This window comes from Schistocerca americana, chromosome 1 (assembly GCF_021461395.2).
Source record: "Schistocerca americana isolate TAMUIC-IGC-003095 chromosome 1, iqSchAmer2.1, whole genome shotgun sequence".
In the NCBI taxonomy this organism is placed as follows: Eukaryota; Metazoa; Arthropoda; class Insecta; order Orthoptera; family Acrididae; genus Schistocerca; species Schistocerca americana.
In genome coordinates, this window is record NC_060119.1 from 33240136 (window position 1) to 33263899 (window position 23764).

A 23764-nucleotide genomic window follows, 5' to 3' on the forward strand; every position below is an offset into this window, starting at 1 on the left:
AATAATGAAACATCCAAACAACTCAGCCTCTCTGTACCCTTACCTTAGTGATGTAGCCATTGCAGTCTCTGTCAAAGACCCTGAAGGCAGCAATCAGGTCCTTGGTGACATCGTCATCCCCCTCAGTGTCCTGTGTCAAGGCCTGGATACGTGCCACCCACTGGAGGAACTCAGCCTCGTTGATGAGCCCATTTTCTGAAACCACAGAGAATATATTCTGAATGAGACTGATAAGTACTGTGTATTGGACATACTGTAATGATAGATTGGCCAAGGATTATGAGATGCAGGAAATGAAAGTAAAAAACAAAGGAAAATCCAGGATGGAATAACAACATTATGAAAGGAATCAATTGCTCCTCTCCATACAGACGTAGGTGCTTGTGTGAATGTGTGTGTATTTTCTATTATAGAAAATGTCTTTTGGCATAAAGCTTATCTGGATAGCAGTCTTTTTGTTGTGCCTGTCTGCAACTCAACCTCTCCTCAATATGGTGAGTAGCAATCAATCCTTTTTATAATAAAGTAAAAATAAAGGCAGATAACACTAAAATGTTAATGGCACACAGCAAAAATAAAACTGATTTGTTTTCTCTTCTTCCTCTGTCTAGAAGAAGAAGCAATATCAGATATGTTCATTGAAGCAAATGAAATCTTTATTGCATGGAACCTCTTCTATGCAGGCAGCGTCAACTATCAGGAATTATTTGTGATTTTGGCCATTCTGTAGTGTGTTGATACAATATCATAAATAAATAAATTATTTATTGTTACTATTTATCTACTCAACATATAGAAATACAATGATGGTAATGAAGTGAGGATATCTATAGGAACAGCTCATCAGAATAATCAGGGATACTTTCAAGAGCAGCCATATTGAGGCATGTACTGTAGTAACGAAAAATGCACCCTGCCTTTATTAATTTTATCTTTTGACAATATTTGTTCTAGAAAGTTAAAGTATGTTGTAATTTACATGAGATCTGAAAACTGCTCAACTAAAAATATTAATACTATAGAATGTCCACAATTTTGTGTGTTTGATTTATGCATAGTTTATGAGACATTTGTACTTTCTTCTAAATAAAATGATACAGAAGGGGAGCAATAGCACATTTATTGACAAATTTATGAAATAATTCTTGGCAGGCTCTTGACAATTGACCAGAGACAGTGTCACAATTATACAATCTTATTTTTATAACAAAAGTTTCTACCAAAGCCATTGTCATTGCCTGAATATTAATTCACAATGTAAAATCTAGACATTTCTGTCAGGCACATTTTAAATGATTTTTCTGACCACAAGGACAGTTGCTGATACCAAAGTCAAACAGTGTCTCTCAAAATGCAGGGGCACAACCACATTAATAAATGATGAAACTCTTTAAATGTGACTGGAATGGGAAGAAACCATAATATGTGATACAGTGACATGTGCCATGCACTTCATTGTGGTTTGCAGAATCTGTACATAGATGTAGCATACCTTTTTTTATTCATAATGTGACAATAGTGATAATAGTGATCCACATTACCAAATTAAGTTTTTTTCTGCACTATACATGAAGTGTCCAAATATTTTTGCAGAAAATATTAAGGTATCTTTTCCACTTCTGTTGGATCAAAAGCTCATGTGTAAACAGTAAATTTTCCAATAGAAATAAATCACTAGTAAGATAATAATATTTCAACATATATTTCCTCACTTTCTGGGATTAAACACGAAGAGGAGGAAGGTGGCTAGGAGACAATCTTTCAAGGTCACAGCTGCATAACAGTGCAGAGCCTTGGTATGTACAGGGTGATTATAATTAAAGTTAAACTTTCAAAACACTGTAGAAATAACACCACTGGTCAGAATGATGTCAAATTGCAATGGAATATTATCGGAGAAGGGGGAAAATGTACGGGAGAAGAAAAAAAATAGTGTGAAAATTGATCAATAGATGGCACTGTATGTGTCAGAATAAGTAAATGGAAACACCTGTCATATGCACAACCCATTAAAGTTGGTATCAACACACCGGGTACATGGCATATCCTCCTTTCGCATTTGCAGCATTTGCAACTGCCTCAATGCAGGATCGTGCTATGATGATGACTGTGCACGTGTCACTCTGCAGAAGTTCCAGACATTGAAGGCATTGGTCCAATGACTGCTGTGGATCTGGAAAAAATGATTTGGAAATTCGAAAAGACGGGTTCTTTTGCTGTGCAACCTGGTAGAGGGAGGAAACGAATTGATTCGACATCAGGGGAAGGAGTGGCTACAGCAATGCATGAGGAGGTGAGTGGTGGTGTGAAAACTTGTAGCGCATGGAGACTTGCCTGAACACTGGACATATCTGTGAGCAAGGTCCATAAAATCCTACAAAACATCCTTCTTTGCTATCCATTCAAAATTACCCATGTGCACGATTTGCTTCCTGTTGACTTGGCAGCAAGACAGAACTTTGCTTTAGAATTTCTTGCTTGCATGGAAGTGGACTATGATTAGTCATGGAAGATTTTGTGGACAGATGAAGCTCACTTCCATCTGACAGGATATGTCAGTACACAGAATTGTCAAACATGGGCAATGGAAAATCCACATTCAAATCAACCAGTACCATTTCATCCTGAAAAAGTCACTGTGTGCCACAGGTATACAGCATCATTTATCATAGGGCCGTATTTTTTAAAAGAGACAGGTGCTTCTGGCTGTTACCTGTACCATCACTGGTAAACTCTATGAATGTCTTTTGTGCAACCACGCCATTCCAGCTCTCCAACAGTGTGGATATGTGGATCGGATCATTTTTATGCAAGATGGCACACCTCCGCACATTGTAAATCCAGTTAAGCAGCTGCTGAAGTGTCATTTCGGAAATACTAGAATTATCAGCTGCCATTTCCATACAGCCTGGCTGTCCTAGTCACCTGATCTTAATCCGTGTGACTTCTGGCTGTGGGGCTACGTGAAAGATGTTGTGTTCAGTGTTCCAGTTCCAAACTTAGCTGCTTTGAAGGCATGCATTGCGCAACACATTCTGGATGTCATCCCAATAACACTTCGATCAGTTGTGGAACATGCTGTTCCTCAATTTCAACTTGCAGAAAACAGTGGACAGCCTATTGAACATGTTTTGCGACAGTCACATGGAGATTAATAATCTGATTTGATTTTGATTGATGCATTTTATGTGATTTTTTGGCTCAGGGCAATTAAAAACCAATGTGATCAATGCTTTTTATGTGGTTTTTGCCTCAGGACAGTTAAAAACCAATGAGATTGATGTTTTTTATGCGGTTTTTGGCCCCAGGACAATTAAAAACCGATTTTTTCCCATCTGATGTGATATGACCTTGCCGCGGTGGATGGGCTTACATAACACTATCTCACCTATACACCTATGCACACTGAGTAGTAAAGCTTGTTTAATGTCAAACATACACCTTATGCATTGTTGCACGATTCATTTGTCGTTTGTAGTCAACCACTATTAAATTATGATGCTTACAGCGCTATCTATTGCTACATTTTATAACTAGTTTTTTTTCTTCTGCCGTGCATTTTCCCCCTTCTCTGATAATATTCCATTGCAATTTGATGTCATTCTGACCAGTGGTGTTCTTTCTACAGTGGTTTGAAAGTTTAACTTTAATTATAATCACCTTGTATGTATTATCATTTCAGACAGAAGAAACTAAAAATTAGTTCTAATGTTAATGGCATGAGAAGTAGGCTATTCAAAGTGCCTGGAAACATGGTATCCATTACTTTTAAGGATGTAATCAAGAATAAAGGTACTCAACTGGAAAGCATCTTGAAAGCTAAGTTAGTGCTTTACGATGCAGTACTAAGAAAAGTGTAAATGAAGCATGAAAACGTGTCAATGAAATATCACTGATATTTGCAGTTCATTACCAATGATTAGCCTTCTGTCAGGTGTGGTGTTCTCCACAAAACCTTAGGGCTTGGTGTACCAAATTGATCAAATTGCTTATTCTTAAGTATCTTTACGGAAAGACAAAAGAGTACAACGATGACATTAATCATTCAATTGTTTCTCATCACTGTTGTTCGTTTCTCATCACTGTTGTTCAACGGTAACAAACTACAAATTTTATCACAATCAGGGCAAAAAGTATCAATGTTCCTCAAACAGCTTGGCGTTTGATTCATTTTGCAACAATATTTTGTCAATCTTTACCATGTTGATATTACACATTTTTCTTTTGTCTCCTTTATTTCTGCTTTTGCCTTCTGCTTCTTCTTCACACAGTGTCCTATAACACTTTTAGACTCTACTGAAAATCTATTTGAATGCCTGAGGTGTCCAAACATGTTTGAACCAAATGAGGCAAAAGTAACGCATGAGATGGATGTTTCAGGAATCCTTTTCTTCTTATACAGTTTTCATTGTTGCTAATATAAATTACTTGTGCATTGATTTCACTCATATTGATCACTGCAAAAATGTAACCATGGGCCAATGGCACAAATTTCTTGCATCATTGTATGAAGTGGTCAACATATCCATAATGACAGCTCCACAGTTGGCGCCATTATAATATGTTACAATGTGTGTCTTGTGCATATCCCCTGTATCAGAGTCTATTGAATTATTCTTATGCAAGCTTGATGCCAGGGTCACTCACTTCACTTTTTTGAGAACATAAGAAACTAGAATACAGGTTTTCTCCAAAAAGCGAACTGTGGACAGCTCTTCCTTACTGGTATATAACTCTCAAGCATTTCTTTGTTCTTCATCATCCCAACAAAAGATAAGAGTTTTTCTTCCTGATTCTTCTATCAAGTAGCTGGTAGATCAGTTGCCTGCATTTCTGACAATTAAATCACTGTTACCTTGTCACATCTGAGGTGCCGCATGATGAATCTGAAATATTTTATCATCATTATGAGGTAAAATTTTTCAGTGCTATTCCAGTCAGGTCCTGACAAACCCTCTAAGTTTTACGTGTTACTTCTGTTAACATCAGCAGAACACAAGAGACCAATGAAAGCTTTCAGTCCCATAACATCTGTTGGCTTTATGTCTTTCTCATGATGAAATGAAGCTATTGACATTCTCAAATATTGATTTGTATGCAGAGCTGTGTGAATGATATGATGTCATCTCTGACGAAATTCCAGCATTCCAAAAGCGTTCTCATGGTTCTCACTGGACCTGAAGGTCTAGGTAACTTTCAAATAATATTGTGGCCCTGATCTGTCCTCTCTATGATGGTGTAACTTTATTCTATTTTGTCTCCTTCTGCCTTCCAAAAAATATGGTAATGGTTGTCAATGTCAAGTACTTCCTCATTATCTTCACTGTCATCTTCCTCCTTCTGAGTCTTCCTGCTGAACTTTATCGTCACAGCCTGTTTCCACTATGGCTTCAAAATCCATTTGAATTTCACTATTATCCTCTACAAGCTACAATATTTGGATTTATTCAATATGTTTTGGGTTGAGGAGATTACATTGTCTGATCAAAAGTATCTGGACATGATGATGTAATGTGCAATTGGCCACAAGATATTGTGAGAGGCAGACCTGCCAGTATAAAGGGAGGCAGGGAGTTTTGAGTTCCCCCACAATACCCTCCAAATAAATTCCCAGTAGGGAGACATAAAAACTCAACACCACAAAAATACTAATAAAGACGCAAATAGCGTAACACAACCCAAATTCCTGAAAAGAGCAACAAGATGCTTTCATGGAGCCTAACCCCACCACACAAGGGAAAGGGAATGAAACATTTAAAAAACAATTAAAAAATTGTGTTGGCAGTAGAAAGACAGCAGCAGCAGGAGGGGTTGGTCGAGAGATCTCAGTGACTTTGTAATTGTGCTGCTTTGCTGGAAGTCATCTGAGCAACACATCCATCAGACACATTTCAACCCTTCCGAAGCCACCCAGGTTGACTCCTGGCGATGTGATTATGAAGTGTAAAAATGCACGAATAACCACAGCTAAACTAAGACCAAGCAGACCTCATATAGTGACAGGCAGGAACTGTCACGCATTGCAGAGGGTGGTTATAAAAAATCACATGAGATCAGCAGGCAGAATCACTAGTCAGTTCTAAAGTGCTCCATCAGCCCATACCTGATCCCAATGGAACATCTTTTGGCTCTTGAGGAAGAATTGGGTGTCATTCCTCCACAGACATTCAGACGCCTGAACAAAAATCTCCCCAACAGAGTTCAAGCCATCATACAGGAAGTAAAGGGCAGACACATGACATAATAACGTCCACCAACAGGAGTCTAGATACTTTTGATCAGTTAGTGTTACCAAAGCCAGCCACAGTCAAATACATCCTACCTAAATTAATAAAATAAGTCAATTGTGCACAGCACATCAATTTGATGTTTGATATTCAGACACCCGTCACAAGTGATTAAACATTCCAGAAAAAAAAAAAAAAAGTGTTTTACAAAATGTGATTAGAAAGTCTTAAGAATGGATCTGCTACTGCTTACTGGTTTGGAGGGCAGGTACATGGAGGGTGGGGAGTGAGTCATTGCCTTGTCCTTGAATGCCCTCTGACAGGAAACTACATTTCCTTTATTCAGTTCATCATGGCAGCTGGTTGCGCGCAGGTCTGTTAGGGCTTGTTGCCGGATTCTGTCTGCATGAAAATGGATATAAAAATGGAGCAATGAGTTTGTTTGAATTTTTGTTTTAAAACCAGGAAATCAGCTTCTGAGACTATTAACAACAGCTTTTCGAGATAATTGTATGAGCCAATCAAATGTTTTTGTCTGGTTCAACAGATTTAAAAATGGCCGTGAATCATTTGAAGATGAACCACAGTCCAGCTGTCGTTCCACCTCAGAAACGAATGAAAATGTTATGAAAGTTCATGATTTAGTGTGCTCTGATCATGGACTTACAATTAGGGAGATGTCTGATGAACTTAATTTAAGTTTCTATGCAGTTCAGTCAATTCTAACTGAAGATCTGAACATGTGTCATGCATCCGTGAAATTCATTCCGAAAGTGTTGTCAAGTGACCAGAACAATACTGACTTGAAGTGTGCCAAGGACTGATTAATCGGACTAAAGATGACCCATATTTGTTAAATAGGGTAATTACAGGTGACAAATTGTGGGTATATGGATATGATCCTAAAACCAAAATGCTGTCTTCGCAGTGGAAGACTCCAGGTTCACCATGATTGAAAACAGCACGTCAAAGTTGGTCGAAGGTGAAGACAATGTTGGTGACTTTTTTCGATTCTACCAGTATTGTGTATCATGAATTTATAGGAATACTAAAAATGTGTCCTCGAGCGTTTGTGCGAAAAGGTGTGGAAGAAAAGGCCTGCATTGTGGAAAGACAGGAGTGGGTGCTACACCATGACAATGCTCCAGCACATCGTGCCTTCTCCATCGTTGAATTTTTGATGAAATTCAACATTCCTGTGCTTCCACAACCACCATATTCCACTGATTTGGCCCCTGCTGACTCCTACATGTTACCTAAACTGAAATTTTCACTGAAAGGGAAGTGATTTGACTTGATTGAAGACATCCAGGCAAATACGGAGAACATCCTTAACACATTTCAGGAAAAAAATTTCCAGGAGTGTTTCCAAAAGTGGAAACACAGTTGGAGTCAGCGTGTTCAGTCAGAAGGGGACTATTTTGAAGGAGATGCATCACAGTAGCATGTAAGTACCACCATTGTACAATTACAAGCCTACTCTTAAACCTTTTCAATCACACCTTGTACATTCTAAAGTACCTTTGTACTGTTTATAACATTATGGTGATAACCAAATAAACGTATTGTTCAGAGGAATTGGGAATGGGAGCAGTATAACAAACTGAGAGGGGGAAAGTGAAGTTACTGGTGGGAAGGTATCATTGCTGTCAATGATTGACAAATAAATGACAGACAGTTTCAAATATATCAGATTGATCAGCCCAAAGGAAAGTTAAAATAACACAACATTTCATAATAGCTCTTCAACATAATAACCTACCTGATATTCAAAGATGTCTCTATCTCAACTGTTTTTCAAAAACAAACTTTTTGCCAGCAGTTTGCTGGCAAAACCTTCGAATATATGTCTATGATGAGAAACTCATTTAGGCCAAAACTATAGCATTCACCAGTAGTGTAAAAATAGTTCAAATAAAATCTGTCATGAAAGGATCAAAGATGTGGAAGAAGAAAAAAGTTCTTCAAAACATGCTAACTATGAAAAAAGGTGCAACAAAATCATAGTTATGGGTGTTTATTTCTCTTTTTCACTGTATGATAACTGGCTTATAACCGTTAAAAAACACATAAAAATGTAAGATGAAGCGTCTAAAAAATTGACATGCTCATATTAATCAAAGGCAGATCCTTCACCACAATAAATGCATCACAGATTATAGCTGAATAGCTCTGCAACTGATTCACAGCTTACACTTATGTCTGGGTCAAATACAATCTCATTCTCACATTATGCAACATGAAAGAAATAAAAATGGCCCCCTGGTGCCAGCAAGAGACAGTCAATGGTTATACGGTTATACTCTAAATGAAGCAATGCACATAAAATTTCTTAGAATCATTGTGTATAAAAAGCTAAAATGGAGTCAGTTTATGGATAAGTTGATCTCTCATTTTGCTTAGCTCAAGAACATAGTGCTACATTACATTGCATATCTTCACTCCTTGTTGTCTTGTGAGGAATGTAGTTAAATTAAAGAAAACATTCATTTAGAAGAAGTAAGCTACCCAGACATCTTGCAGATGATTCTTGACAGATCCTGGGAACCTTAAACTCACATTTCAATAGTTTCATTCCTTAATAGCAGTTGTTGCTAATACAGGAACTCTCTTTCATTAGGCAGGTGATTTACATAAACATAATACAAGACAGAGAAATAATTCCTATGTACACCATATTTCCTTTTCTAGGGTTCAACGTAGAATTATTATATTAATTCAAGAAAACCTGTAAATTTACAATGTACCATATTAATCACTCTTTCTACAAATTGCCTAAGTTTGGGGGTAAAGGATCCTGTTTGGTGCATGAAAATACCAATTTGTATGTAAAGTAGATCTCTGTTAGATGCTCAACTTGGAATAGAAAACAAACAACAACTTTTTAATAAAAGAGAAGAAGAAGCAAATCTTCTTGTTTTTAATTACTTTTTCTTAATAAAATGGAAACCTATGTACAAAGAAACCAACAGCTTCCCTTATAATTTTACCATATTAAATTTAGCCTCGGTAAACCCAAATAATTCACAGCAATTTACCAATAGTTAGTCGTAAATGTTATAATAGGTGCTTTTCTTTGTTTAACTTGATTTATTCCACATCCATGAAGCTTCTCCTTCATGATGGCAAGCAAGGTAAGTTAGTTATGGATATACACTGCCTGACAAAACACTGAAGCATCTACAAGAGTAGGGATAAAAAAATTAAATTTCATGAGTTTAAAGAGTTATGTGATCTTATTTCAATGATTTCAAAATCAAGTCAAATTTACAAATAACTTGACAGTATAAGCCTATTTATCAGTATGATATTACACCTCCTCTGGTCTGGATCCATGCACTCATTCAGTTGGCGAGGGTGTCATAAAGCCAATGTACCATTGCCTGAGGCAAGCTGGCCCACAGCTGTTGTAGCTAGTCTCAGATATCCTCGAAACTGGCCCTGGGAAGTGGTTGATATCCTACCTGGTCCCTCACATTTATTGGGGACAGATCTGGGGATCTTGCTGGCCATGAAACTACCTCAACATCACACAGGCAGTCTATATAGACACGTGTCATCCATGTACTACCAGCTGTGACCTGAAGTCATATACAATGGTTCCCCACACCAAGACGTGAAGAATAACACCACAGAGCATCGATAAAACATTGGAAGAGACCTCTCCCCAGGTTGCCACCATACTGACAATAGTTATCCAGGATAGAACACAACTACATTTTATCAGTGAACATAATGCAATTCCATTCATCAGCAGTACATGCTTTAGTGGTCATAGCACCTCTTCAAACACAGGAGTTTGTGCTGTGGTATTAAGGGCATCCTATGCATGGGACGGTACTTTCCTACTCCAGCTGGAATGGTCTTTCTGTACTGAACCACAAACATTGATGTCAGTGTTGCAACTAGGTGGCGTTTGCATACTCTCCCATTGCAAAGCGGCTCCGAGCACGAGTGGACTGTGTCACTGCCGCTCACCATTCTACGTATACTGTGGTGCTCCTGGTGCTGAGGCCATAGAGTGTGGCTCATTGGGCATGCTTCATCGGGTCTGCTGGACCACTATCAGCCTCTCATGGAAACTCGCAATTGGATTGATATGACACTGGTGGGTTGGCATCAATACATGATACCACATGTTAACTTGGCAATAGCAAGTAGGCCTTCATACAACACTGCTGATGCTGAGATTAACAATTCCACTGTCATAAGGTAAACATATGTTATAGAACTGAGTCAACAGGTACATAAATAAAGAGTTTGTTCATTGTTCATGCATGCTTGCGCGTACACACCCACACACACACACACACACACACACACACACACACACACACATGGTTACCTTGTCCCAGCCAGCCCCACTACTGTCTTGACACTTTTTCCAGAGAAGTGTTACTGATGGAAGGAGGATACCGATGAGACTAGATACTTTGAGTCAAAAGCCGATCATTCATCTTCTGAGGCCAGGCTAGCTGTAACCTGAAAGCTGTGAATGTTTAAACAATTTTGAGGGTAGGTCGGAACTCTAGGAAGCAAGTCGTGGGCATTATTGGTTTCTGATGCCGTAATTTAGTGATGTGTAGTGATGCAACAAACTTACTCTTTCAGTACAGAAAGCATACAAGGTTTTGCAGGTGCGTTCCCATGTGTGGATGTTGAATTCTGATCGGTTTCACTGGTCCTTTGTATGCGATTTTTGCGACTTTGTGAGCGAGCACATAAATTGAAGTCATTGGCCTTACATAAGACGATGTCGCCATTAGCTAGCTGGATCAGGGAAGTGATGGACATGACAAGGATCAATTAATCTGCATTCTGTTTGCGGAAATTTGAAGTGTTTTCGTTTCTATGTGTCATTCGAATCATGTAGTTGTGAACTACTACCCTGTTTTATCTCCATGAAGATTTATCCAGAAATTACAAGTGTGGTCTCACCGCCAGACACGAGACTTGCTAGGTGGTAGCCTTTAAATCGGCCGCGGTCCGTTAGTATACGTGGAACCCGCGTGTCGCCACTATCAGTGATTGCAGACCGAGCGCCGCCACATGGCAGGTCTAGTCTAGAGAGACTCCCAGTTGTACAGCCGACTTTGCTAGCGATGGTTCACTGTCTACATACGCTCTCATTTGCAGGGACGACAGTTTAGCATAGCCTTCAGCTACGTCATTTGCTACGTCCTAGCAAGGCGCCATATTCAGTTACTATTCTGAACAGATAATGTTGTGAATCATGTACCGTCAAGAGCGACGTTCACCATTAATGGATTAAAGTTAAGTATCAAACTAATTACGTCCGCTTTCTGAATTCTAATTCCTTGTCATGTTCCAGACCTCACGTCAGTGTAGTTCCCTCTCACGCCAGCCTGCGTGAGCTAAAACGCGTGCATTTCGGCCTCCATTAGTAACAACAAGGATCCATTTAGAGACGGTATATTAACTGTCAGCGTTTGACATTCATCTGTTGTTGAAGAAAAAAAAAAAAAAAAAAGCCTCCGCCCGAACACGCAGTGAAGGCCCAACAGTACCGACCGGCTGCCGTGTCATCCTGAGTCCACAGCCGTCACTGGATGCGGATATAGAGGGGCATGTGGTCAGCACACCGCTCTCCCGGCCGTATGTTAGTTTACGAGACCGGAGCCGCTACTTCCCGATCAAGTAGCTCCTCAGTTTGCCTCACAAGGGCTGAGTGCACCCCGCTTGCCAACAGCGCTCGGTAGACCGGATGGTCACCCACCCAAGAGGTCAGCTCGACAGCGCTTAACTTCGGTGATCTGACGGGAACCCCGTTGGCCATCTGTTGTTAACCCTAGTGCATGTTCTGAGTTCAGACATAATAAGCGTCTCCATGCCATCCAGCAAGGATTCCTAAAACATGTCAAGCGATAACCAGTTTGCGCTTTTCTCTCATGACATCCTGAAAGTCATGGATGACGAAACTCAGGTGGATTCACTTCCGCAATAGCACACACACACACACACACACACACACACACACACACACACACACACACACACACAGCCCAACTTTATTGACAACCTGGTGACGCGTCCCTGTTTCGCACGGCCTGCACAAAGTCTCTACCGCCGGCGCCTTGTCAGGCGTAGCGGTAATTTTGTTTGCGTGACCGTGCATAGAGTTATGATTTACAATCAAAAAACCACGTTAGCTACCGGTAACTGGATGTCATTAGTTTCATATAAATTACACGATTCAAGCAGCAGGCGCCACTTGCCGGCGTACTACGGCGCCTAAAGGCGTAAGCGGAGTGCCCGACCTCGACCCTCTAACACTGCGAGCCGTGGATCAGAGGCGCGCTGCTTCGGCAGGGCCTCACTTCTTGGCTCGGCTGTGGCGTCAGTCCATCCCAACACCAGTTCCTGACAGCACCCTTCACGTACAGAAAAAAAAAACCGCGGCTTAGGACTGAAATTCGATAGCTCAGTCAACTTGCACGTTCATAAGTTACATAACACGAACCTTCCTCGCGAAGCAATGTATCTATAAATGAAAATATTGTCGGAATTCCTGCAGTAGTTATTTAGACTAACCGTCATACATAGACAGAAAAAGGTGGCGGGGGACACTAATTTATAACATGTACATAAGGAGAATGCGTGTACAGGGTGGTTATAATTAAATTTTCGCTACTTGAGAGGTGTCCCCAACAAAAAGGAGTGATCGTAGGACAATGAACCTTTGTGGAAACATTTGTACGGGTTCACGGAAGAGAAATAGCGAATAAAACACTGAAAGGAAGGCATTTTACTTTCCACACGAGACGGTAACATTTGTTAGTTGCGTACCATTTTTACGTTCCAGGTTACAAAGGGTGCTCGGTATGACTACCTGCTGCATCCATGACAGCTGGGAATGACACTAGAGATTGCTGTTCAGCTGCCCAAAACAACGGTGGACCACCGAATGTTCAGCTGTCGAGACACAGCACGTACACTGCTTGAAGATAGCACATTGCGTCCAGCATTACCAGCCATGGCAACAGCAACTTCTCCAACAGTCTGTGGCGCAACTCGCCGTCGACCTCTCCCAGGAGTCCTTGCCAAATCGCCGGTTAATTCGAACTTCCGAATCACGTTCTTCAACTCTGGTGCGGACAGAGGACCTCTCCGTATTCCTTTAATACGTCGATACTCGCGAGGAGCAGAGCAGTATTGCTGTAGTTTTGGTAAAAGGGCGTTCGAGCAAAGCGGTGCTCACTTTGTTCAAATGGTTCAAATGGCCCTGAGTACTATGGGACTTAACATCTATGGTCATCAGTCCCCTAGAACTTAGAACTACTTAAACCTAACTAACCTAAGGACATCAAACACATCCATGCCCGAGGCAGGATTCGAACCTGCGACCGTAGCGGTCGCGCGGTTCCAGACAGTAGCGCCTAGAACCGCTAGGCCACTACCGCCGGCGCTCACTTTGTACAGACCCATGTTGACCGTCTGTAACCGTAATGTTTGTATTTCAACTACACGTCGCCATACCAATACTGGCAGCTAACGGCACGTCATGATACTAACACTGAAAATGAAATGATCGTATGGCCGGGACATCCCCCTCGGAGTTCGGCCGCCGTATTGCAAGTCTTTTTAGTTGACGCCACTTCGGCGACTTGCGTGTCAAATATGATGAATGGCACACAACACCCAGTCCCCTGCCGGGAATCTAACCCGGTAACGCTACCACTGTGCTACGGAGGCGGACATGCTAACACTAATAATAACGAAAATCCTGCAGCGCACAGTCTGATCATCATTCCTATGAAGCCGAGTACCCATACAGTAAACAGTTCTCCGTCCACTGGCTCAAGTAACGAAACTTTAATTATAACCACACTGTATCCATGTATGTATATATGTATACCTTCCGTAATAATAATTTCGTGTGGCTCGGTGTCGTGGTGCAAGTCTCACTACTGGAAAGAACTTCAGCAACTTGCGTTTCCATAGCCAATTATTCAACCGGGAACAGGTGATCTACAATTCAACATGGACTCCGAAACACGTTTCGTTTCTGGCGAATCTCCTCATTATTGAGAACTGATTGCTATGTTACAAAGAAAGAGATAAAAATGTGTGTTTTGCCTAGGATTAGATCGCGCAGTCTATTGGTTTCCAAGTCCACACTTTACCGCTAGACCATGAAACACGGCTTTGATTCTTTCGCATCTGGTAAATGTCCACATCATTGGGAAGTGAATGCTTCGTTAAAAGACAATGAAAATCCATCCTGTTTCAGTTTTCAGGCACAAGCTACACACCAGGCCCAACTTGGAGATACTCCTCGCCGGCCGGTGTGGCCGAGCGGTTCCAGGCGCTTCAGTCTCGAACCGCGCGACCGCTACGGTCGCAGGTTCGAATCCTGCCTCGGGCATGATGCGTGTGATGTCCTTAGGTTAGTTAGGTTTAAGTAGTTCTAAGTTCTAGGGGACTGATGACCTCAGACGTTAGTGCTCAGAACCATTTGAACCAAGATTCTGCTCAAGCTATTCTGCTGTCCGGAATTGAGGCGGCTGTACCGTTAGATGGCAATGCCATCATTTTCACAGCCGCTGACTTTAATTCATCGTAGTTCAGGCAGTCTCCACGAAATACTAATAAATTACATACACGAATCTTACTCAAGAATCACTGTCAACAGTAGATGAAAATCCTTGCACTAGTTCCTGCGATTAACCCACACATACAAACAGAAGTGAGCGGACAACTTCAGTTTACACAGGATGAATCAGTACACTCTCTGAAGAGTGATAGTATTGGTGATTCTGAACAAAAATCTTCAAATGAACATATGCCCTTTTTTTAACTGCGTCCCACATACAGGTGCTGAAAAATCACAGGTGTCAGCGGCATGTCCTTCTGACCAGCACTCACGTATGAATATAACCAAAGCGACATAGGCTATGTAGCGTCGTCTTTACTGACCATGTGAATGCGAACTTCACTTGTGCTTGGCTCAAATGGTTCAAATGGCTCTGAGCACTATGGGACTTAACATCTATGGTCATCAGTCCCCTAGAACTTAGAACTACTTAAACCTAACTAACCTAAGGACAGCACACAACACCCAGCCATCACGAGGCAGAGAAAATCCCTGACCCCGCCGGGAATCGAACCCGGGAACCCGGGCGTGGGAAGCGAGAACGCTACCGCACGACCACGAGATGCGGGCACTTGTGCTTGGTAGGGTCCTACAAGTGTAAGCATTGTGTACCTCACGTCTCAGTACTACAAAGGTTGCACCAGTATACTGAAGTGTTGTTACGTGTGCACTCAAACCTTCATGGCTCAGTACAGTGACAACTCCCAGGTCTTCACACATACGGATTTTGCAAAGGGAATTCCAGAGCCACTGTTCACGAATACGAGCTGTGATTTCCTAATCGCAGACTTCCGAATAGCGGGGCATTTGACAGATTGCGCCAGCTCGGTACACTTCTCAGCGTATGTGTTGTCTCTGAACATAATATCCAACATGAACTTAGTGAACTTGAGAACATTCTTGAGATGCTAGAATGCAGCCCAAGTACCAGCCCTAGAAGAATTGATTCGCAGCTTGGTGTTCCACAAACACAGGCGTTGCGCACAGAGCAGCGTCTGCGTCCGTATCATCGGTAGAGCGTGCGACGTTTGTTTGCATGTAGGAGATGATGCAAAACGAAAGGAATTCTGTCAATGGGTCATTGCCAACGAACGCTGTTTTCCGCGTATTCTGTTCACTGATGTGTTAACAATTACCCGCAACGGCATCAACAACATGTGCTACTGTAATGTATGGCCAGATGAAAATGTGCATGTTACTGTGGAAACAAATTTTCAGCGACGTTTCTCAGTGAAACTGTGGTGCGATATTACTGATGACTATCTCGTCGTTGTTTTAGTTAACTATCGTAACTGATTACGGTACCTTGTCTTTCTTCAAAATGTAATGCCGGAATGCTTGGAGGATATTACTTTGGCAATTGTATGTGCATTCAGGATGTCGGAGCTCCCGCACATTCCACACATTTGTTCTGTTCCCCATTGTTTCCACCAGTTTCCTTGAGAACTGTTGAGAACAGGATATATGTTCATATGATTTTTTTTTCAGAATCACTAATACTATCAACCCTCAAATCAGATGATCATATGGGGTACCAAACGAAGTCTGCGACTGTATTGAGGATTTCTTGGTAGCGAAAATGCGATAAGTTATCATGGACTGGAGAGACAAAACGATGTATAAGTAACTTCAAGCATGTCCATGGAGGTGTGTTGAGAGCCTTGTTGTTCATGTGTAGTAATGACCTGGCAGAAAATATCAACAGTAATCTCAAACTTTTTTGCAGATGATACTGTTATCTACAACGAAGTCCTTTGTGACGAAAATCTGCACAAATATTCACTCAGGTCTTGATGAGGATTAGAACTTATTTTCAATGTTCAAAATGTGACGATAACTCGTTGTATCCTATGACTCTGCAACATCAGTGAGTTACAGATGGAATCAGCTAACTGATACAAATACCCGAAGGTAATTATTTGTAGAAATAGGAAATGTAAAAAAAAATGTTCAAATGTGCGTGAAATCTTATGGGACTTAACTGCTAAGGTCATCAGTCCCTAAGTTTACACACTACTTAACCTAAATTATCCTAAGGAGAAACACACACACCCACGCCCGAAGTAGGACTTGAACCTCCGCCGGGACGAGCCGCACAGTCCATGACTGCAGCGGCCTGGACCACTCGGCTAATCCCGCGCGGCAGGAAATGTAACACATAGATTTAGTTGTAGTTAAGCAAGGTGGCAAACTTTGGTCCACTGGCGGGACACTGGGAGAATCTAGCTAGTCTAGGAAGGAGAATGTTTATAAACGACTTGTCCATCCCATCTTGGAGTTTTGTTAAGGTGTGTGGGACCCATACCAAATACGTCTATAGGGGATATGGTATGTATACAAAGAAGGGCAGCAGGGACGGTCATAGATATGTCTGAGTCACAGGAGAGCGTCAACCAAATGTTGAAAAATCTGAACTGGCAGAACCAAGGCGATAGATGCCAATTACTCCGCTAAAAGCTGCTTTTCAAGTTTCAAGGACCAGTAAGCCTAAGAGGTGAAAAATGCGGAGATATTTTACAGCCCCCTACATATCGCTCTCGTTGGGATTATAAAGTACACATAGGGGCATTTAAGTAGTCATTCCTCCTGCACTTCATAAAAGGCTGGAAGGGGAAGAAACCCCAACATACTGTTGTACGATGCTAAGTACTCTCTGTCACGCACTTCGTGGTGGTTTTCAGACTATGTACATGTACTGGGCGTCTCAAAACGTAAACTAAAGTTGCGTTATAGCACCCACACTAAGTAAGATACTCTACTGTTTGGACTAAGACCGAGAGATGTGATCAAAATGAAATTTATTCTACTGATTAGGAACATGACACTGCACACACGATTAGCATTACAGACGTGGACATGCACTGTGACTGTGGGATTTCAGTACGGAGTAGCGCTACCAAGTGCTGCAATCAGATCCACTAGACATCGCGTCATGGAATCAAAGAGCACCTGAATATGCTGCAGTGGAGTACGCTGTCTCACAGCTTGTTGGTGCGTCCGCAGAGCATCAAGAGTGGCTGCAGGGGGACTGAATAAAGAAGCTTTGACCGACCATATAACCCCAGACATGTTTGACGGGCAACATGTCAGGCGAATGAGCAGGCCAGGGAAATAGTGACACCATCGTTCTTCGAAGAAGCCTTGCAATTTCCTCGCCACAAGCGACCGAGCATTGTCTCGCTGAAATATGGCACGAGGAGTGGCCTGCAGGAGGGGCAGTGCCTCGGACTGTAAAACCTCCCGGATGTAGCTCTTCAGATTGCCATCAACATGTAGGGGGCGACATTGCGTTTTATAGGCAATGGTGCTCCAAAGAATCACACTTGTCATTTGTCCGATATGCCGCTTAACAATACTGTCTGCAAGTGTCGGCGTTCACGAGCCCATTGCAGTTATTAGGTTCTGGTCAACGGAAGCCTACCCAATGCAGTGCGTGCCACCAGTCCAGCTTGCAGAAAATGGCGTCGAACTGTCGACGCAGTTATGTGCACACCCACCCGTTGCAGTGCTAGAATGTCGCGCCAATAGCGTTGACGAAGCTGTTCTGTCCATTACCGCCAAGCGGACAAGATGGCGTTCCTCTCGCGCTGTGGTCACACTGTGTTGACCGGTAACCTGTCGGCCCTCTTCTGTCCACTGGCTCCACACACACCCCTCACTGTTGGAGCAGAGTGCCCTGTACGAGCTGCGTTGTCACGGAACAACAGACCCGCCTTCTACAGACCAATTATTCTTTCCCTTTCAAACGCACTCACATGCCGATATTCCACCCTATGACACAGGTGATGAATAGTGGATCTTGGTTACACGTTTCCACATCATGTGACAGCTCCCCTGCGACCGAGCATTGCGTAACACTTACCTGTCTGGTGACAAAAGAGGGCGCCATTGGAGGTATGTGCATGCCACCTGTTTGCCATTTAAATCAATTATTGTGGTTCTGCTGTTCTATATGTCCTCTAATCGTGGCATGTTGTGGACTAGTGCTTCTGAGTGTTTCACTTTTTACGGAAAGTAGTGTTTACACAATGTTTATCTTATGTGGGAGACATGCTCACGAAGTTTTGTTTTGTGTGTTCCAAGTTGTGCGTCAGTCATAATGACAACGGTTCAAGAAAAAGCTCAGTGTGTGGAAGTGGTTTATTTAGACATGGTTTAGAAAGCAACGACAATAGTGTGGCAGTGGGGGTATCAACCCAATTTTGATATCAAATCTATTATGCAAATTAATTAATAAGACCATGAGTTTTCCCCTGCTGGCACTCGGGTCCATTCCCCCTCCACCTCCTCTGGAAATGGTGGAAAATTGAAATGTTGAGGAGAAAGTCAGAAAACGGCGGGAAATTGAAATTTATTGGTGGGAATATCAAATATCTGTGTGTACCTTGAGGTTTGGAGACCAACTGACGTATTTCACAACGGCTGTTGGCTTCCCTCACCCCCCCACTCACCATCTCCTCTCCCTTCCCCTCCCCTCGCCCCCTTCCCTCTCCTGTCTAGAAACTGGCAGGAAAGGGACTCAGCATGTGCTAGGCTGTTGGATAGGATGGAAATAAGTCTTTATTTTATATGTGATATGGTATATTGTTTATTTCAATAATTTGAGTAGCCATTGATCGAGCACATGTAGTTTCATCAGTAACTGCTAGATGTGGAGGGGATATTTCCGCTATTAGTCTAGCGCTGGAGAGTTGCTCCAGTCACTCTAGCCAGTAGCCCTGTATGGGAGGCAGTAACAACAGAACAGCAAGCTACGTATCACTGAAGTACAGGGAAGTAGCCCCCTGCCGATCTACAAGTGAACAGCTGGTGCTGGGGGGGGGGGGACATAAGGACGGGTAACAACAACATTAGAACAGCGGCACACTGCCCCACTCTGCCTGTAATATCCTGCCCCTGTATACAGGACTCCTGTAGCAACATTATTTGGGAATGAAACACATTTATACCTATTTACAAGTCGCATCCTAACCCACAGAAACGTGGGAAAATATCACACAGTATTTTTTACGAGCGTAGAGCTCATTAAGGGGAGGTACCGTTGAAATTTCTACACGATCGTAAAAAAATGACATGGGGCTGAAAATTAGTCTCTTAATATAACTTGGCATGCTGAATTAAGTGGGTAAATCCAATTCGTTGAACAAACATTTTTTTCATACGTTGTGAAGTTGCTCGTTATCACAGATTGTATTTACAAAATAAGTCTGAGCCAAAAATTTTAAAATTGACAGGAGCATTTTTTCGTTTCAGCCATTATGATTTTTTGCTAAGAAATTGAACTTTGGGACCTGTTTAACACCATATACAAACGAAACGTGTAGCTAATTTTTTTTTAAAAAGTGGTTTTTATAATATGTGACAAAAAAGATCTGTTGCAGTGCGTCAGTACTGTTCTGTACGTACAGTATTCTGGGATATTTTTTGTTCTGGAATAAAGAAACGCGTAATTTTTAAATGTTAATATAAACAAATGTGCTTAACTGATAAAAGCATGTTTCGTTAATAAATGCATGTTTCGTTACCTTGCCTTTCGAATTGTTATCTAACAATTGTACTGCGTCACACGTAATTCAATTTCTCAGGCAGAAGCGGATGAGTAAATCATCTGAATTGAAACTGTCGTAGGACGGAAACCGTCCGTTTGCTATATACTCAGTCTCCTCCACGAGTCCTGGGAGTCTGTAACGTGAATTGCCGAACAACGCCCTGTACAGCTAACCGGCGCTGCAGAACGTCCCGTAATTTTGCCTGGCGCGCAGCACATCGCCAGTAGCGTGTGGATTCTGGCCACGGGGTTCGCGAGACACATCTCCGACGACGAGACGAAGCAATGTCACGAACTGTGTAACCATGTACGACTCCTTAGCTGCCTATTCTCAGGAAGTAATCCTATAACATCGCTGGTAACGAGTCTAAGATGCTAACTCAAGAACGGCATTAGAATGGCTAAATGCGGAACCGAAGCCAGGCACTAGCACATTCCACTCGCGTGTTTTGGAGTTGTCCCAGACAGCTCAATACAGCCTTCCTATTCTGTTGGTTGCCGACGGCGAAGCTCAGACCTTAATTGAGATTATCGGTAATCGAATCGTGATGCGACCAGACTGATGTGGTACACGATACTGCCAGGCTATTTGCACGAACGTGGTGGGTTTGAGGTACGGTACTTCGTCTGCATTTTACTGTGACAAGGTCAGCCGTAGAGCTCCCCGTCCAAATACAAACTTTGTTTTGAGTACAACTCGCTCGTCATTTGTCACGTTCGTGTTTTTCTATGATTTTCTCTGTTATGCACTGTTAGATTTCATGCTGCATCTAACAACATGCGGTTTCAGGACTACATGTTCACACATGGCATTGTGACCTTTCCTACACCTTGTGTTTGAGAGAGTATTTCCTGTACACTGCCAATGTTTTTAATCCCGTTTTTCACGCTTTGGACAGATAGCGCCCGTCAAAATTTCCTGAACGCGCGTTATTTTATTTTGGAACAAACTAAGTATCTTACACCTTGACCATAACGTATGATGGTTTTAGTGCAATATTTTTTTTTACTCCTGAAGATGTGGCTGTAAGCCGTGAAACGGGAAGTGTGGTCAATTAAAGTTTCAGCATACGGCAGCGGAGTTTTCATTCATTTTTGGAGTCTTGCATAATGCTCGACGGACACGTTGTTTTATACTCACTTCAGCATTTTTCTTTGTGTCTTCGTTCATTACTCTGTCGACAAACATGACTGCAGTCTACACTTTTCCCCCCTGTCCTTTCTAACCGCTTCAACTGAACAAACCCACTGAAATGCTGAACCAGTGTCGTCCAATGTCTGTGCTGCTCGTACATCCTTCAGTCTTGGTTGTCCACTTCAGTCTCTCCCTCTATACTCGATCTTACTTACCAGATAGACGAGTTATGAATGACATGGCTGATTTCTGATTGACTTGTTTTCCAATTTCTTTCTTTGCCTGTTTTGGGTAACATCTCTTCATTTTAATGGATACTTTTGTCACTTATTGCTAGAAATACTTCACATTTTACAGTAAAAAGTAAACACATTGCGTTTTGCTCCACTAATATTGGTTCACTACAAACTCAGAAACCAATGTTAACATAACAAAAACCAGTCAGTTCGTTTTTCACCGTTAAATAATCTACTCATACCGTAATTTACAACGTTTATTTGATAAGCCTGGTAAATGTGAATGAAATAATTGGGGTTTTAACGCCTTTACTATTGACAACCATGATCAGTGTACCAGCTTTGGTCAAACTTTCAAACAATGCCTCCGAGTGCTGTTTGTTCGAGATTATCTCAGCTGATTGGCGTAATACGTTTCGTAGAAATGGATCAAGATGAATAATGCGCACTAATAAACCATTTTCTATTCAAAAAGTGGATATTGGGAGCATTTGGAAGTATGTTGAAGGAAGTTGATTGAGACTGCACCAGCACATGAGAAATTATTGAAACGCGGCAGTACGAACGATATAGACTTTGTAAGTTCCCTACCTTCATCGTGCCTTGATAGAAGACCGTTGATAAGCTTCGTGAGATTGTTGAAACGCTAGGAATCTTATAAGAACAGCTGGAGCTCTGCTCAAGAAGAACCCCAATGTGTAAGAGGTTCCGCGGTTGTCAATTCAAGATCAAAAACTTATTTCGGAAGAAGATTTCAGAATACTATTTGGAAAAGTTTAAGCATAATCCGAAGGTGGTTCACCATCATTGCGTACCTGTAGACCAAACTTCGATCTGCATTTGTAACCTGGGGGCAGAAGCGCAGCGAAAATAGTGGGTTGGCGAGAATGAAAACACACAAAGAAAAAAGGAGGAACGTTTTGCGGTGAGATGAATGACAGCGACTGTAGCTTGGGATTTAAGGGAAGTCATCTCGATTGACTATGCGGAAAAGTGTGAAACAGTGACTGTCTCTTACTGAACAACGTTATTCGTCTGTTTAAACAGCGTGGTGAAGCAGGAGGGGCAAGAATAATGACAATTCATATGGTGATCACGACAATTACCAGTGTCCCGATCTTATTACAGGGCAATACTAACTACCTGCTGTGATATCGAAAGACAACGCGTACCTTTCACTTATCCAATACGAGTCCCAGATCTGGCACCATACGAAAATTTTTCATTTACTAACACGAACAAAAGGACTAGCAAGAGAAAAGAGAATAGTCGAATGAAGAATTACGTTCGCTGTGTTACATATAGTTGGAAATTGTTGGTTCTGCCCGCATTATAACACAACAAATATTCCGTGATAACCAAATTTATTTGACCTTCTGTCACTCAAAACAAAACTTAAGTTCGACTACACAACACTTAGCTGGCTGTAGCGCCAAGGAGAAATCAGAGTCACTAGTAGAGAAAACAAGTCCAAACCACTGCCAACCAGTCGATACCAACGCGTCGCAAGTTTCCAGCCAGGGAGGCCACAGTACGGTTCAGTCGTCGTGAATCCAGCAGCCGGGTACTAACACAGTCATCGGCGAAGACTGAACTGGTTAAACGGGCTCAGGGAGCTCGCTTAAATCCGCAGGTCCGGACAATCAGAGTGTCGGTAGATGGCGCCCTTATACGGTTGCTCACTCAGGTGGCAAGGGCAGCGCCGCCAGGGTAATCCGTATCGATAGTGGTGTGTACGCTGCCGCTAACCCCGTGACGACGCGTTCACTGGCGCCAGTTGTTGACATCGTGTGCGGCGCCAGCGGTACTCGCTATGTGCCGCGCGTGCTGTAGCACGCCGCGCCGAGTTGACGGCTGCTGTGCGGCGGCCGATACGACAGAAACGAACTTCCTTTTTGAATGAATAAGAAACATGTTGTCTTGCTGAACCAGATATCCACATCTACATCAATACTCTGCAAGCCACCTGACGGTGTGTGCCGGGAGGTACTTCTGGTATCTGGT

At 42.1% G+C, this 23764-nt stretch overlaps 1 protein-coding gene across 5 annotated transcripts in view; it reads right to left on the reverse strand.

The window, feature by feature from the left end:
* Window positions 1–23764, reverse strand: part of LOC124620272 (calcium-binding protein E63-1) — a 602105-nt gene that overhangs the window by 11622 nt on the left and 566719 nt on the right. For all 5 annotated transcript variants that reach the window (XM_047146959.1, XM_047146943.1, XM_047146951.1 and 2 more), the window contains one exon: window positions 44–195. In XM_047146959.1, the coding sequence (XP_047002915.1) occupies window positions 44–195 (152 nt within the window). The remainder of the gene's footprint in view (window positions 1–43; window positions 196–23764) is intronic.